Raw genomic sequence first — 18,880 nt, 5'->3', positions numbered from 1 at the left:
ACTGTGAAAACAGGCGAGGTCTCCCAGGCTGCTCCTCTCCTCCCTGACTGCCAGCCACACAGAACTGTCCTCTCCCTGTGTCAGCTCTAGTGCTTGAATACCCACTTTACAATCTATATATGCAGCACATGCTGCACATAGAGATACACAGTGACAAAATTAACAGCAAGGGTCTTGCTCTGCATGAGTTAATGTAACCTGTTATAGCTAGACGGCTATCAATAACCCACTGATGTTGTTCAAAACTAGCTCACATATCTTCATATAACCCGCAAAGCGGATATACCATAAGTACATGTAGTCCATTGATATCCATGAAGCATGTGATGTGCTTTAAATTAAATAAATCCTTTAAATCAAATTAAAGCATGTGATGTGCTTTAAATTAAATAAATTAAATAACTGATTGGAGGTTTATAACTTGGTATTAATAGATATCAAGCAAATGAAGTAGTAACTAAATCAATAGTAAATAAGTCAAACTTACTGGAGCACCCACACTCTCTAAACAGGTGAATAAACACAGGGGAAAATAATATTCACTTTATGTTATTCTCCAACAGCAATTGTTACTAGCAAAGCTACTGTCTACATCCCAGAAACTGAATGTAAAACTCTGTAATTAAATTACTTTATTTTAAAATATTTATAAAATCCATAACTTCCCTGAGTAAATGTTATTACATAGGATACAGAATTCAAACCACACTTGTAATTTTCACTAGGTTACAAACCAATGTTTTCTAGCAGAATCTGTCATTTTCTTGACAATATCCTCTATTTTGGATAAACCAATTTAAAACTTTCAGAGCTCTGTGGTTACTTTAAATATTCCCTATCAGTCAAAATAAGTTTTCAGTTTGACAGTTACAATGATGACAGCCCAGCTATTTAGTAAAGTGTAGTAACGACCCAAGATCAACTAGCCATGGAATCATATCAACTGTTGTCCAAAAGCAGTTGGAGACAATTTGTTTAGACTTCAAACACTGGTTAGCCATCGTGGCTGGAGTGCAATTCTAAAAGTGATATTCAGTCTGGCAGAAAGACGAAATGCTAAACTACAGCATTTTCCCAGAAAAGAAGACAGGGGTTAAAGAAGGGGGTAGCCTAAGAAGACTTTCTTATTTACTAAAATAACAGGACTTTTTTTTAAAATTAAGTTTCACAGGAAAAAAAAACCCAAACATTTCTAATGCCCTACTTGTCTTTGAGTAAAATCCTGACCTCACTGAAGTCAATGGCAGAATTCCCACTGAATTCCACAGGCTCACAGTTTCTCCCCTACTGACAAAGGTCCATTTTAAGATACCTGTTTTTATTCTGGTAAATGGCACTTCAAATAAAGAGATAAACGACTGTCCCTTATAAATGTAGAATACACCTTAGGATATTTTCAGTTGTTGATACGGGGTTCGACAGGGAGCGCCGCACACGTACCCGCTGCACACGGATGCCTTGCAGTGCCGCTATTCGGCACGGCGTTGGCTGGTTGCCGCTGCTGCCCAGTCCCAGTTGGCCGTTACCGTTGTAACCCCAGACATAGACCTTAAAAACAGAGACGGGGATTTTAACTCTTTGCTACTAACTACTTCTTTCAAAAGCAGTATGACTACTTCAGAGTTATAATAATAATTTTCTGCAATATTCCCTGTCCCCACACCTTAGGATCTGTACTTGATATGTAGTTACACCTGTATAAACATACATATATACATAAATATATCTATACATACATGTATATGGTTTTCTGTGCCAGAAATTTTGGATGATGCTTCTGTTTAAAATACCAACTGCATGCTCATCTAAAATTCTAAATCTCCATATTCATGTTGTTCTTTAAGACTTAGATTATGTAAGACTACAATATTTTAATATGAAGAGTAGAAAAATAAGTGATTCATATGGCTGTTTCCTGGCACAGAGCAAATTCAGCAAGAATACTTTCCTTTCTTAAAGAGCTAATTTCTCATTCAAAAATCCTCTAACAGAAAAGAAAACACACCAAAACAAGTATAAACTGAAAGCTATGACAAACGGTTTGAGTAGGCTGTTAACAGCTTTGTGCTGAACATAAGAAAAAGAGAAAATACTGAGCTCTGATAATTTCATTGACATATGTTCTACTGCAAACAATAGCTACTTAGGTCTAAACTGAAATGCTTGGAGCAATGGATCTAGAGAGAACGTAAGCTACCCAGAATCTTCAGGTCATATGAACTAAAACAAGAATACTACAACCCCTTTGTATCTTTGCAATGAGGATGAAAAAGTATGAGAGGGATTCAAGGAGTACTGCAACAGAACAAATATATGCAATGTGCTTTATTTTCTCCATTTTCTCTTGAGATAAAGTGTGCATATATGAGCACTGAAAATTAAAATAGCATTCACTGATTATTCTCACATTCTTGATACTTAAGACTCTAGTATAGACAGTATTTATTTTTTTTCTATGAATGCTAAAGAGCAGTGGGATAATGCATTAATTGGCACTTTCATTTTTGCTAGACTATAACACCAGCTCTAAAAATCAGTAAATCAGTTATAAAAACCTGCTATTTTTACATAGAGAAAATGAAGCTAGCATGAAGTGCTAAGTATACATATATAGATTCAATATAATTTAATCCCAAAGTTTGTAAGTCTCCTGACATTCACAATACTATTTTTACTTCAGAACTGTATTTTCAAGTAAATTTGAAATTTGATATCTGAATTCCTTCAATTCAAAGACAACTCCAATAGCTGATACAAAGTAAGAGCTGCTAAATTTTATGAATAATCTCATAAACCAAAAAGCCATAAACCAAATGTTACTGAACAATTTTCCCTGTTTCGCTCTATCTGCTTTCTAAAGAAGAAACCATAATCAGCATGGATAGGAAGATGTGCTTAAGTATGTCAGAATTTGCAGGACAATTTATGACAAATGTTTTTATAAGCAGTATAAACAGGTAGATTTGAGGGACTCTGGAAAGGCATACTTTTCTGAGTAGCAGCTCATTACTGACAAGTTTGAGATTATCTACATCCTGTGATATTACATAAAACAAAATCAGTCAGATAATTCACTTAAAGTTTTTTACCTCTCCATTTTCCACCACAGCCATAGAGCACATCTGTCCACAAGCTATATTCACTACTATTTTATTCTGTAGGCAGCTGGTAACTCTTCGAGGAATTGGTTGATTAGCTGTGGAACCAGAACCAACTTGGCCTGAGTTATTGTAACCCCACGTATACACCTGTTGTAAGAGAATTGTTGTAGAAGAACACTATATAACAAACAGTTCGAAGTACACATTCAAGAGAGAAAAAAGTTACACGCATAAAAAATTACATTTTTCATTCAAATGGATGTATTCTTTTAAAGACCTAGGCAGATACATAGGTTTACAATTTAACTGTTTCCATCAAAAACACAGCACTCATAATATTTATATATTCCATTCTTTTATGTTCCTCCAATCAAAGGTAAGAGCAACATGACAGTTGCATTAATGCTGGATGAATTCATTGCTAGTTTTACAGAACCCAAAGTAAAATGGCTAACTGGACATAAATGGCACCTCAAAGCAAATAACAGAAAACTCCTTGGATGAATGTGATTTATATTAATGCCAGCTTTAACACCATTAAGCATTTACAGTATAGCATAGGAAGGAACTGACTGCCCTCTACAAAGAAATGACAACTTCTTATTACAAGCAGATGTAGCACACAAATCAATCTTCTGCATGCACTTCAAAGCATCTAGACCCTTACAGGTTTTCCATTTTCATCAAACATTTGTGTTGCATCAGCTCTTTGAGGATAGCCAGTAGCAAGGTCTAATGCTCTAGGTGCAGAATGTTTTCTTTTTTCTCACATGCATGAATATCATTAAGAGAAAAGAGAGATTTATTCCAGCTGTTCTCACCTCTCCATCAGATGTTAACACCATAGAATGATGAGAGCCACAGGCAACTTCAATGACTTTTTTGTTCACCAAGTTAGTAGAGACTTGACAGGGAAGGAAACCATGATTTGTTGTACCATTGCCCAACTGACTATAGGCATTATGACCCCATGTATACACTTCTCCTTCTATAATAAAAATGTAAAAGGCTAGTTTAAAATCTCTATTTTTCCAATGAGTACACAACATAAAATTACAAACTGAAAAGTAAAATTCCATAACAATTTACATATTTGAGTGTGTATATATATATATATATATATATATATATACACACACACACATGTGCCCATTGGGACTCTCAAGCCCATGAACATACCAATTCACATAGTGTTGACCACAAATCCAGAAGGATAGTATCACCATAATCTTAGTAAAAGAAATCATTTAGCTGAAACAAAGGAGACAGTGCAATACAGAAGAGAAAAGGATGACAGGACAGTCAGGAGTATACATTTCAATTTCCTTGTTACTGACAATCAATCAAAATATGTCCTGTTTCCCACCTTGGAAAATTCAAATAATAAGCTTTTATTCCTTTAAGACATACATGAAGATGCTTGTAAGAAAAACTCATTATTACTTATTAATAAACATACTATTATTTACTTATTATTTAAACGTACTATTCATGTCCTGTATTTTGAGAAACGTGCTAGTGAAATTAAGAATGCAATAAATGTCTCACTGTCTTAAGACTGATGGTTCACCTAGTGCAAAATTCTGTCCTCCAGCTGGCAACAGAAAGAAGCTACTGTTTAAGAGGAACATGAGCCTGGTCACTTTTTGCAGTTCCCAAGCATTTACAGTCACTAGAGGACAGATATTACCAGGTACCTCTGGTTCTCTTTAATGTATATATATTGGCCCGTTTTCCATGAAGCTAACACCTTTACATATTCATTTTCTTTCATCTGTTTTAAATCAAGTATCCCCTAGTTAGAGCAGTGCAGGACTTGAAGAACAGCTTTCCTACATTCATCTTGTCTGTCATCATCATAATCTTCTAAACCTAAATTACACTGTTACTGCAGGAGAGCTAGGTTTGACATACAACTCCATCAGATTTCTAAAGAGATCACCAAACTCCTTATCCCTAAGAAGGTATCCCTCAGAACTACAAACGCAAAATGTGCTACACTAAACCAGTATTTCTCTACAGTAACACCTTAAATCTGATTACTTTACTCTATCAAAAGTAAACAACCTTTTCTTTGTTTCACCAATATGAGAATAAAAATTCCAGTGAACAGGTGAAACAGCCACATAGAAACATACAACTTAAACTGGAAATTATAGTAATTAACACAAGAATTGTGCAATACATAAGGGCTGTCTGAAAGGCAAGTTAGAAGAGGCTGTGCTGAATGGAAGATATTAATGTGAATGGAGTTAAGACTAAAAATCATCAAGGATCAGTTCTGGACCTGTTCTTTTGCAATACTTCCGTTCTTCATCTGGGTAAGGAGTACGAGCGTGCCAGTAGGATCTGCCAGCGACATGCTCAGAAAAATAGAGATACATACATAAAAAGCACCCAGAATTGTTTACCCTGAAGACTGAAGAAAATGGTGGAATGTAATTGAATATAAACAACAGTCACACATTTACAACACAATTCCCCTCACCTACCTTTAGTCATCTAATCTAGACTACTCAAAAAGATTTATCCTCAATAATGGAGAGAGAGCACGAAATTTTAACATCATCAGTCAGGCTCTAACAGGACCTCACTGGAAACACAATATTAGTCGTTTGTCTTTGATGATAATGTCCCTGATTGCGAACAGAAGGGGCACTCGCATGATGAGGATAATAGTGTGTCAATGAGACAACAGAAAATAAAAGTCTGAGAGGCAATATAACTGGTCTTTAAAGCACATCCAAAACTAGGTACAGGAGGGAAAAGACGTGTTTTAGCTAAAGGGCATTGCTGGCACAAGGATATACAGGCATAATGTAGCCACTAATGCATTTCAAAAGCAATCAGAGGTTCCAAACTTAACTGCAAAGTTTAAAAAAAGCCTTCGAAAGTAGCAACAAGATTAAAGCAGAGCTTGAAAAACTTTTGAAAAGAACTAGCTATAAGCAGAGCTAGCTGATATGTCAGTCACCAATGAAAATATGTTGGACTTGATAGTCCAGAACATCCATCCCAATTCCTCTCTTACATTACCAGCACAGACCTTTCACATCTGCCAGACTAATTAAAGTGGATGTATCTGAAAAGCAATATTCAGATCATACTTTACCTTCTGTAGCAAGAACAACATGAGGGCCACTTCCATAACTCAGACAGGCTATCTTTTTGCCACATAGAGAATCTAACCTCCTTGGTTCAATAGTGCTCTGCATGTCACCTGTTCCCAAACACCCACTGCAGTTCATGCCAAGCACAAAAACCTGTTATAAAAGAATCACAAAATCATAATTTAGGTTGGAATGGAGGATCTCCAAAGGTCAACTAGTCCAACCCCCAGCTCAACAAAGATCTAAATGCATCAGCTGACTCAAGGCCATGTCCCATTGAGTCTTGAACAGCTCCAAGAAAAAGATCTCACAACCCCTCCAGGATTTAAACATTCTCATCGTTAATTTTTTCTCCTAATACTGAATCATAATTTTCCATCTTCCAGCTTGTGTCCATTGCCCCTCAGCCTGTCACTATGCTCCTCCAAGAAATGTCTAACTCCATCTCCCTTTATGCTCTGATTGTGGTAGGAAGCCATTAATTTGAATTAAAAATGCTTTAGCAGCAATCAAAACGATCAGGCATTTTTGCATGCAACTTTTCCTAGGTATACGATCATAGTACTTGCTTTCAGAACAACTTGATATATAAATAACTAAATATGACTACATTGTCGTGGACAATTACCTCATCATTTTCAGTTGCATACAACACTTCATTACCAGCACTGCCAAATACACAGGCTTGACGAATTAACTTGAGCTCTTCTTGGGAACAGAGAGAAAAAATTGGCCATTTCCCAACATCCAGCATCTTCAGGGCTGACAATAAAGTTGCCTCCAATACCTGATGTTATAAAAGATGATATAAAATATCTAGACAGAGAGAAATGCATACCTTTGCATACCAAAAAGTAAAAAAATTAGAGAAACACCATCTCCTTTTTAAACCACAAACCACTATTTTAATTCTAGAACAATACCCTGAGGGAGGTTTGTTCTAGAATTAAAATAAACAAATAAAATACATCATGATCCAGAAAGAAAGGATCTATATGCAAGGAGAAAAGTACTATATAAAAAGTTAAATGGTGAGATTGTATTTTCACTACATTCATACAACATAACTGCTAGCTTATAGAATTCAGTGTACAGGATTCTAATAGAAAGTGTAAACTATACATTCAAAACTTGAAAATAATTTGTGTCTTTTCCTCTGGTGCTAAAAGAAGTTAAAAGAAGAAATAGTACTGTTAAAAGAAGAAACCATTAAAAAATCTGCCCAAGAATATACTTATCTTTGAAAAATATACACATTTGTTTTCATGCATTGAAAATGGAAACTTGAGAAAACGTGAGAAACTTTTTTCTTTCTCCTTTACTTCTGAAATTTACTTCTGTTTCAATAATTGTTGAATCTTTGGGAACTTCCTAAGAATATCTGCATTTCCGTAAGTAGACATACAATAAAAGAAAAAAGATGATTGAACATTTTCCAGCTTATCCAAGGACAAATGACAAGTTTATTTAAAGGAAAAGAAAAAAAGATCTCTCCAGACATTACAACTAGTCAAGCTAATGTCTGAATCTCATGCAATGTTTCTACTACTTTAGTATAGCATAAATCAGAAAAATGTTGCAGTATCAAAATTTTATAGCAAAGTTTGCATGGAGCATGCATCAAATGTTCTTGACTGAAATTAAAACAGGATCTGGATGTGAAAAAAAAGTAGCGTTACTTGTCAGATCAGAACGCAAGTAAAAATAGATTTTGCCTATTACAAGCACTGTGTAGTTCACCACATAACATTGAGAATTGCATCATTAGTTTATTTCTAGCAAGTAGCTGATTTACAAAATGATCTGTTACAGAACGTTATTTTTTCTACCTCTGACTGAAACAAAGATGTGAATAAATTCTAGTCTGAAGTCTGAAGCATATTATGTCAGTCATAAGGATACTGCTTTTTTGATTAAAAAGCTTAGTATGAAAAAAATGTACACATAAACATAGATAATGTTTAAAACTAAAGAAATAATCCCTAAATTAATCCTGAACTAAAATCTTTAAACAAATTGCAGTTAATCACACATTTTTTTATATATAATTCTGAGGAAGGAAAAGGAGGGTTGGCCATCTTCCCTAAAGAAAAGCTGTGGTTTTGATCATACCAGTTCTTTCCCCATCTCCTCACACTAAATAACTAACCAATTTCAGCCATCTTGCAAGTAAAAGGGAAATAAGATTCTGCTGACACAATCTATTTGGCAATAGGCAGCTGGACAATCAGACATGTTTGTTATGAAATAAATCAGCAAGAAAGGTCCGAGCCAGTCCTAGCAAATGCTGTCCTCCATGACACATAACAGGGTTATAAGTGACGAAGGACATGAATCTATATGGAAGCAGGGCTCATTTATCTGCTGTTCACAGAACAATTTGTTTTATGTCAAGAGGTTAGCATTAATTCTACAGAGGATTTTAGGCACTTTAAAAATATGATAATGGATAGTGAAAGCATCACAGAGTAGTCTTCCAATTGCATCAACAAAACTGCATCCTACTTTTGCTCAAGACTGATGAAGACTCAGGTTCAAAAGGACAGTCATGGTGTCCTTGAATTGTACAGATTTCCTTACTGGAATAACATATCAGTTTCTTTAAAATGTGGGCTCTAAATTCCAAATGCATAGTGTGTCAGAACCTATTAATTAATCTTAAATAGGAAAGGTTTTTTCTGTAACATCCTACTACAGAGCACTCATATTCCACCCTCATAATTAACAGGTCAAAAAAACCCCAAACTGTAGCATTTCTTAACACTAAAATACTACACTGAAGGAAAAAAAAACAAAGTACTGTTATAAAAAGCACCCAAGGAAACACTTGTGATCCTGATTTTTTTTTTTAACAAAAGAAATAACAACAAATGTTATCAGATACAAAATATCCATAATCTAAATCCTGTCTCTGGAATTATTATTTACATTCAACTCAGTAAGAGATATTTTCTCACCTTTCAAGATTTTGTCCCCTCCCACATTTCTCCATTATATTTTGTCCCCAAAATATGAAAAACAGCTTGAACTATCAGCCTGTCAATATTTATGTCTCATAAGTGATCAGTTCCCTCATTATATTGCACAGTCATGAAAGAAAGAGCTAAACCAGAATTTGAGATTTCATATGGTCCAGCTACCTGTCCCAAGGGTGTATCAGTTATGCCTCAAGAATTCCTAGAAATTCTACACTTCATTTGACCTCAGCAATCAGTTTGAAAGCTGGTTATTCAGTTTTATTTGTCATGCAGATCACTTTAAAAGGCATCATCATTAAGCTCAAAATCTGAATGATGTTTCATTAAGTTTTACATGCAGAGTGTTCAAAGGAAATAAAAGATTAAAATGGGAGGAAGTTTTTGCTTCAAATTATGATACAAAAGTTAATTCTAACAAGTTTATGTTGTTGAAACATTAGGCTGGAACACGTAACAATACTAAACTAAACCGGCCTTGTAAGCCAAAGGATCAATTCAACCTCATTAAAAAGAATATATTGTTCTTCTAATATTTTGTGGATCACATAAATAGCATTTCTTTTGCTAGTATCATTTTTCTACCTTTACCTTTGGTTTTCTATTTATCTTGAAAGCTATAAGCATGTACTAAACTACTGCTTAATAGAAGCCAACTTCTTCCCTTTGAGTAGAGCAACACTGAGTTCTCAACAGAAATTCACACTCTGACCTTGACACTGACTTCTTGGGAAGGAGGAGGTTCATCCTCCATATGGATTTGTGCTTGTGTCCCCCTGCAGAGAGAGAACTGTGGTTAAAATCATATTGCTGCAACAATACTTCATGGAACTATACACACTTAAGCCAGAACTATTTGCTTCTCTGGGGTGAGAAAACAAGAAACACAAAGCTCAGTCAGTTTTGGTTTTACATTCAACTATACAGTGATCAGTTAGACAGACTCTGCTCTTCTGTGTTCCTATTTAAAATAATAATTCTTGGCCAAAACAATTTAGTTAAAACAAGTAGTAAAATTAATCAGACTGTGATTTGAAAGGAAGAAGTTTTTACTAAACACTATACTCCAATGTCTTTTTATTGCAGTAAAAATAAATTTAAACCTTGCTGACCTAATTTTTCAGGACATTTCTTTCTGCAAAGAAAAAGCACACTGGTCAGAGCTTTCCATTTCTGGCTTAAGCCTTCAAAAAGGCTCTTATTCCAGTTCCATTCCGAAAACCAATCTTAGGAAAATATTTAGGTCTTTTCAGGTTTACTGAGAATTCTTAAAATATCCACTTTGCTTCAGAAAATACTTCCAATCCAGTAAATTACTTGTATTATTTCTATGACATGCATTATCTATAGAAACAGATTTTCAGATCAGATGTTTCTTCCCAAATATGCACAACTCTCCCATCCTTGCATTGTTTTCTAAGACAAAGCCATGCAACTCCATTTTCAGTAAAACTGCGAAAAGTCACAAGCATCTCTGGAGCTGTGCAAGCTTATCTTTTACTCAACAAGTGGGAAAGCTGTACACATAATTTTCTTTGAGGCACGCTGGTTCAGGCAATGCTAAAAATCTGTTTAGTTTTCACTTAAAATTAAATGTTTGTGTCCTGGGTTTGACTACAGGCAGAATAACATCCAACAAACAAGATACCGTTTTACTTAGTTCCTTTTCAGAGGAATACAACACTAAAAGAAGTATGAAATCTAGCTTTTTTTAAGACTACCTAACTTACTACTAAACATGCCTCTTAAGTAAGACTTCATGCCATAAGACCTAGGCCAAGGACACAGAATACATAAAATTCATATGATTTAAATATTATAAATGTTCATGTTTTAACAAATATAATTTAATTTACCGAATAAACAAAAACATTTTTTATCTAAAACCAAACAATTGCTGCAGCTCAACTATACTGAATATGCACACTGTTAAGCTTATGCTTCAACATACACACAGTGTATTTTATACATGTAGTTTGAGATGTTAAATGACAAATACAGCTCACGTGTGAAAGTCCAGCTACTCTCCTGTCCATGTTGACTTTGAGCTTAAGGTTCAAACACAGAACCATACTGAAAGCTAAGTTATATTCCCTTTCAACTAGGAAAGACTAAATGGCTGATTCAGCTGCCCACACATTAGCACCTACTGCTATCTGAGATGATCCTAGGGAGCCCTGGCACCAAACTGTGCTGGCAGATATAATACAGGGCCTATAGGGTATCCATGCTATGCTAGAGCAGCAGCTAAGAACTAAATGGCACTAGACATGCATGTGGAACTGAACAGAGCCCTCAATAAGTACATACAGCCATTCATGCTTTACAACTTAATGGAGATGGGTTAGTTTGTTAAGCTCTCGCTGTTGAGTGATTTGTCATCTTCTTTTCTTCCACATACTTGTTCAAACAACAAGAATGCAACCAGTTTATTTTGTGTACATTATCTCCCTTTAAACTAGAAACAACTAGCCTAATTAAGGCCTTTGGCATGACCACAAAATAAGCAGGACCATACCACTGAACTGCAGCTCTGAAACATTTAATTTCAAGTACATGTGTAGTCCTACTGTGAAACTGATTATCAAGGTTATCCAGTATTTTAGAGCATCAATTTCCGGCACTCCCTAGCAATGATGACATATGTCACCCACTTCTTGGCCATCCTTAGCCTACATTCAGCCCACAGGGCTGACATGTCCTGCAAGAGAATAACTAGTAACTATGAATTTTCTGATTTAAATAGATGTAGAATTATATTTTTCCTTCCTCAAGCCATTTGATACCTAACTGATATCCACGATTCTTCAAGTTCTAATATTTCAATTCTATTGCTTCTGTTTAGGCAAAAGCATAGTCTGACTTTAAAAAGTTGACAATTTATTTGTTAATATAAAGAAAGATATGTTAGGATCTAACCATTTCAGCTACCTAACAAAAGATTCTCCGGCCCACTACTTTTCAGAATCCCACAAACATGCTGACAGTTTAGCTCTAACTTTTCAAGAACTAAGATCACTAACATGTCCTCACAACTCAAATTATAAAATGTTTTATCTCATATACAACTAAGTGAAAATTACCCTGCAACTCCATTCTTCAAGCTGTTCTGCAAACATAGACTCCTGATTTCTGAGCAGCTCTATAGGAGTACGTGGGATGGCTCAAATTACACCAGCTTATTCTTTTATTCAATTTCCGTATACTAATAAAAGTACATATTGATTGCCACATGTCTGCATCTGAAAAAGTGTTCTTTCTAAAAACTTGTAATTGATTTAAGATACATTTAAAGTACCAGTGATGATTCATATTTGCCTACTCGTAGGAATGTTCCCTCCAGAAAAATAACCATTGTATATACAGAGTGAAGAAATTTTGTCATCAGTATTTTCATCAAAAATTTCATCAAAAATTAAAAGATAAAAACCTGTATATCCAAGTACTTCAGGTACAGAAGAAAAACATAACCTAGCTATTTCAGACAAGTTACTGGGGTTGTTCATCTACTAAATTGTATAATACGCACATAATTGCCAGGAAGCCTTACTTTAAAACAGCTAACCACTATGTTAAAAAAAACAAAAAACAAAACAAAACAAAACAAAAAAACTTAATTTAGAAAGTAAAAAGCAAGAAATATTTCTCACATATTAAAACTTTATATACATTTTCCAGAAAAAATTCTGAAATGCAGACCTAAAGGAGAAAACTTCATTGTTGTGAATGTCCATTTCTTGAGGAAGTGAACAGCATTCTAATACAAAAATATTTATATTAAACTTTCACAAATCTCTTAGCTGGAATCCAAGTACAATTAAGAAGCTAGACAGCATACTCTGGCAGTCTGAGTTTAGGTCTTGGAATCTGAAAGTTCTGACCCTAGTTTCAGTCCAACCATGACAGGTCTTTGGGTAAGGCACATACACTTAAGCAGTACAGATAAGATTATGTTAAGGAACACAAATACTAGTTTTCATAGCCAAGTTCTATTAGCAGTCTAAAACCATTTAATTCTAAATATTTAAAGAAGTTCACTGACTCATTCGAATGTAAACATTCTTGTAGATTCTCTCTCTAGGAACTTGGCAAGCAAACAAAAATTTTCAGAACTCCACTTAGTACTTCCTCCCACTTAATTTGAACATTTATAAATCTCATCTGCTGAATCAAAGGTCTGTCTGGAGCTTCTTCCCCAGGGCTTAGAAAAGATTAGGAGAAAAAAGTCACAGAAAAAAGGGACTTGCTGACACCTTCAGGGAAGGAACCCAACCTTCTCTGATATTCTTGATTTCTCAGCAGTTTCCTACCAGAGTAGTCATGAAATGATGCTAACTTCCTCAAGTGATCTTGCAGGAGAGAACAGGCCAGTAATATTGTCAACAGTTATTCCTACTGAACAGGTCACATTCCCTTTCTAGGAAGACCATTTTCAAAATTATCTTCCTCCTGCACGTATAGTGAAATGTCACTACTCCATCCAGCGCTGACAATAAATTGACAGAACTCAGCTTGTCATTCATTCTTCCATTGATGCCGAATTTTCCATTACTGAGAGAAAATGCAGACCTTGATAAACCGTAAGTAGTTGTTTGAAAAATAACTAACTCTAACTAAAGCATAGTCTTCTCTCCCTCTTTTCTGCTTCTTGACACCAGACTGTGACTTCTCAGCTCCTGAATGAAAGCTCCACTGGCTTCCTACATAGTTGCAAGAGCGGATCTACTGCAATTTAGAGACTAGATCCAAGAAACTCTGAAAGACTGGTGTATTTACAGCCTGAAAGACTGACATTCTTGCCCTCTTACCTTGCAAGGTAGGTAGGTCCTACAGAAATTTCTAATTATAATGATCTGAGGTACGACAGCTTTATTGTCTCAATCTCCAGAGACAAAACTTTAGCCAAAAACGTCTTGTCAGATGCCACTCCTCTTTTGGCATGACATCCAGTTTCACCCACTGGCTCCAGGGATGAACCTCCAGCATGACCCCACTGAAGTTTTCACAGGTTCATCTACATGCAGTATGCTCTATTGGAGTTAGATGCTTGAAACCTATTCGCAGAGGCCTTTTTTTCAGTAATGCCATCAACCCCAAAAGGAAATTGGTTGCCAAGAATGAAAGCAGTGAAGGATAAGATGCAAACAATGCACTAATGAAAACATGGGCACACAAAAAGCACGGAAGATAGTAAGAATACTGTTCTGTTACCCAACCTTAGCACCATCCTTCACTGCAGGTTCAATACCTCTGTGATAAAGAGCAAATACATCATGGAAAAACATTTTGAAATAAATGAGAAGAGAGGAAAGAAAACAGAAGGCACGATTGTTCAACTCTCCAATGGTTTAAAAGTAAGTGTTAGGGTCTGGTGTGAAATTTCTGACCTACATGACAAAACTGCTTTGAAAAATCATATGTAGATCCCTGAGACACCTTCCCCTCACCTCCAAAAAAACTCACACCTTGAGGTTTTGGGCTAGCAAGACAATTTGACTAATCTGATTTTTATAAAATCATATAGGACTTTTAAAAGTCCTGTATGATGGTAAGACACACTGCTTGTATTAAGTTTCTTTATTTCTCCCATTCCTATTCCAATTATTTTTTTCCCCTTAGAACTGCTGTTTATCATCATCATTGATGAAGAATAGTGTATTGTTTACCAGCGAGCAGCAAGAGTGGAGTTGATTGAAAAAATGCATCATCACCCAACAGAGGGAAAATGCTTAAACAGAAGAAAAAAAAAACCCTCAAATTCTTTTCTCATTCTACAAACCCTACAGACATCTCAAAAAATAATTTCAAAGCTTTGGCTATCCATCTACTTGACTGAAAAAACAAAAATTTAATAAAGTGACTAACAACTAATAAGAAAGACAAACTATTTAACAAATGAAAGCCAGAAATACAAAGACTAGAAAATATAATGAAGTTTATACTAAAATTATCCCTCTAATATACTTACTGAAATGTCAAGGTCAGCAGCTAAAAAAAACTGATAAGAAGGTGTCAATCAAAAAATATTTTCACTTTAAAATATTTATCCGTCTTTCTATAAGTGCAAAAATACCTTTTGAAGGCAATCAAGTATTTCAGATCACAGAAACAATGCAAGAACTACCTTCAATGCTGAACTACATTACAGGAGGATGCTGGAGTAATTTTCACATAGTTAGTGGTTTACTTCTGTAGTTAAAAGAAAAAAAAATATAATAAAAATTATCTCAAGACCTTGAAGTGAATTACAATAATCATACATTTTGTTAGACAGTCTCTTGGGAAGAGGATGTCATTCCTGTATCTAAATCTAACCTAATGTCACCTAATGTAACCTAAATTTAACCTGAGATGATGAATAAAAACATTTTTTTTCATTTTTTAATGAGCCTGATCCAAGATTTTCAGGTAAGTAACTTGAAAAGATCTTTTTCTTTGCTTAGCCAAACTCTAAACCCACTTCAGTTCCTGTAATCCGTACATACAAACAAATGTAATAAAATACAACTGATACAATTGTTAGCTCTTATCTATTTTAAATGCTACATAAAATTTAATTTACCATATAATTTGGTAGAATTGAAACTTATTCTTCATCATGACCTTCTGATGTGAGAGTTCAAAGAACTAGCTTTAGGGAAACAAAAGTATTTCAAAGATTTGGTTTTAAAAGAATTTTATTAAAAATATTAACCATGTAATGAAGCCAAATGAAAATAATGCAAATAAATATGTGAAAGAAACAGATACTATATCTTTATAAACTTAAGGAATCTTAGTACAGAAAATATTAAAGCTTTAAGAATTTAAGAAACAGTAACAGGTCTTCAAGTTGTTCAGGATGAACTGTGTACAAGCTTCAGATGTTAGGTGGCATTGCAACTTGCACGTGGGAGCCCGACTGGACATCAAACTCGATGCCACAGGAACAGCGTGTCTGGGAAGAACCCTTCTGTTACTATGTAATCAGAAATACTATGCTGCATTAACAGAAAAACAGCACACAAAGGCACACATTTTGTTATGCCCCTCTAAGTAAATCTGATTTAGCCTAAACTGTTAGCAGTCTGCAGTTACCTGATCCAGACAAATGTTGAGCCATACATCAGGTATAGCTGTTGGTTCTTTGATTTCACAGACTGCTCGAGCTGTTAAAGAAGAAATATTCACAGCTTCTACAGTTCTAACCTTTTATCACTTCCTTATATGTCCAAGGAAGGTCATTCTAGCCTCATTTACACTAAAAGCTTTAATTTATAAAATAGATCTTCTAAAACATTCTAAGCCTTAATAAAAAACCTAAACATAAGCATTACTAAAACCACACCTGGCTCTCTTTTCTACATTCCTTGCTTACTTCAGTTTAGCACAGTCTTTCTGCACATTGGAGCCTTGGTCCATGGTAAGGGCTCCTGCCTACAGCTAAGAGGGCTACGTGTTGGGTCACCAAGAGAAGAGTTTTTTCAAGACGGACGTCTCGCACAGTTCCAGCATGAATCTGGCTGTAGCTACACTTCCCTGTAACACTGGGCACTTGCCAGAGCACTTCCCATGAACCCAGCATGGGTGGGTGAGTGGGAGGATGGAGCAATCTCTCTCTCACACAAAGACAGAATTTGCCTAGGTAACTACATCAAACACATAAATGCACATCAAACATATAAATGCATATATTTTTAAAAATCTATAAATATGCACACATATATAACAGTATGACACACCTGGAGCTGAGAATTATGATAGTTTAAAAACTTTTATAGTTATAGCTGTCCACATAAAAAGATAACGTATGTTATAGCAGAGAGAAATACAATAGTAAATAAAGTTAGCCCACTTCCTCTATGAGTAAATGACTGTGTAACTGTCCATCTGAATATTTCTTTAACAGTCTTCTGATACTGGAACTGACCAAAGTTAAGCAGCAAGAGCATGTGATTAAACATAACACGTAGAAGTTACCCAACTCTTAAAAAATAATTAACAGACAAAATGTTATTCATTGTGGTATAAACTTAAGCATCTAATAGCAAATCTACCCACTGCAGTAGCCTCCTCCAAACTGCAACAGATCATATGCATCATGATGCCAAGGTTATTTTACCTCAACTTTATCACTCCATAGTCTTATTACTATCCTTGTTTTTACTTACATGATTAAAGAAGCTTTAAAAACCAACCACCTGTAACTAACTTGGAACTACTTTTGTCAGTTCTCACTTTAGAACTGCACTTTATCTCTTGTATTTTTCTTTGCTTATCCATCCTCTTTCTAGCCTTTATTCCTAAAACCCTTTTTAATATAGGTGAAAGTTCTTTTCAATAGACCTTTTCTCATTCTTTGGATCTAAATTCCAAACAGATTCTACCTTTGGCACAAAACAGCTTCATACCTTCCTTGTTTCTAGGGCCCTCAGGACTCCAGCACAACTAACATCACTAATTAATCCTCTTGATTTTTCAAAGCTTGCCCTTCTAAAATTGAGAATTTGTATCTGTTTAGTCTTCTACTTTATTTATAATATCTAATTTAAGAATGTGATCCGAGATCACAAGCTTACTAATAAACCAGCTTTTCTCAGAATTTTCCACGCTACCCACTGAGAGCAAGTCTAAAGCAATTCAATGTTTACTTGGTAAGCTTATAGCAGTTGTATGTAAGAACAACTGGATCGCTCGATGTCCTTCCCAAATGATGCTGTTATCTACTGTATCTAAGAAAGAAAACCATCTGTGACATAATTCCTAGTAGTATCTCAGTAATATCCTTATGCAAATCCAACTCTTGTGGTCTACAGCAGACACCATCAAAAGCTCTTATAATTTCCTTTTCTCAAAGCAATGATATGCTTGACTTTTCTTTTTAATCCATACAATCGCTTCCTGTTACTTTACAGTCCATTGAATCATTCACATCTCATGCCATTCTGTCACATTTATTTCTCACATCTGGACAATATTAGCTCCCCTACCCCACATTCAGCAGGATCATTATTTCTCCATGTTTCCCTTATCCCAGTCTGCTTTCACATCCTTCAACGTTAGTCCAGCCCAAATGGTTTCTGATGGTGCCCAAACACAACTGTCTACAGACCTTACTCAGGTCATAACCTGGAGTAAAACCTCTTTTCTATTTGTGCACTCTCTTTTTATTCACCAAGATCAGAAATTTCATCTCTGCAAGGAATTGTGATGCACTCCTCCCATCTCTCACACATTGATAATCCTTGGTTTCTCAAGTATTTTCCTTAAACATGTAACTGGCCATTAAGCTAAGCTCGTCTAACATCTAACCTGTATTTTGCACATGAACTGCCTCATTTTCTTTGTGATTCTTCTCCTTATTTCATATTTATGGCACTGTGCAAAGACTGGTCTTACTTCATGCATGTTGATGTACAGGGTGAGAGAAAGCAAGCCAACATTCTCAGCTGTATTAAACAAACGCCTTTCTTTTTACCCTCCACACCTCCTCTACGCTTGCGGACAGGCCGCTCCAGCACGGTACGAAGTTAACTCCTGACAAAAGCTGCGAAGCCCCTGTTATCCGCCATTTATAAACCAGGTGCCGGGGAGCGCCACCGGCCCAGCAGCGGCGGAGCAGGCGGCGGCCCCTTTCCCCACCCATGGCCACGAGTGGGCGGCCGCACGGCTCCCCGTGGAGGAAAGCGCCCCTGGGCCCTCGCCGCGGGGCCCC

At 35.7% G+C, this 18,880-nt stretch overlaps 1 protein-coding gene across 2 annotated transcripts in view; it reads right to left on the bottom strand.

Moving 5' to 3' along the window:
• The window catches only part of RCBTB2 (RCC1 and BTB domain containing protein 2), a 33,562-nt gene extending 16,813 nt beyond the window's left edge, over positions 1-16,749 (bottom strand). Inside the window, exons 1-7 of one of the 2 annotated variants that reach the window (XM_026861202.1) lie at positions 16,264-16,749; positions 9,899-9,962; positions 6,840-6,998; positions 6,214-6,364; positions 3,923-4,089; positions 3,090-3,248; positions 1,441-1,548 (exon numbers count right to left, since the gene is read on the bottom strand). In XM_026861202.1, the coding sequence (XP_026717003.1) occupies positions 1,441-1,548; positions 3,090-3,248; positions 3,923-4,089; positions 6,214-6,364; positions 6,840-6,998; positions 9,899-9,962; positions 16,264-16,292 (837 nt within the window). In that variant the 5' untranslated portion in view covers positions 16,293-16,749. Of the gene's footprint in view, positions 1-1,440; positions 1,549-3,089; positions 3,249-3,922; positions 4,090-6,213; positions 6,365-6,839; positions 6,999-9,898; positions 9,963-16,263 lie in introns of those variants that run through there. The other variant, XM_026861211.1, reaches the window with a different exon arrangement.
• Between the last annotated feature and the right edge of the window lie 2,131 nt (positions 16,750-18,880).

This window comes from Athene cunicularia (genome assembly GCF_003259725.1).
Source record: "Athene cunicularia isolate RWA chromosome 1 unlocalized genomic scaffold, athCun1 chr1_part1, whole genome shotgun sequence".
In the NCBI taxonomy this organism is placed as follows: Eukaryota; Metazoa; Chordata; class Aves; order Strigiformes; family Strigidae; genus Athene; species Athene cunicularia.
This window is presented reverse-complemented; position numbering and strand designations above follow the sequence as displayed.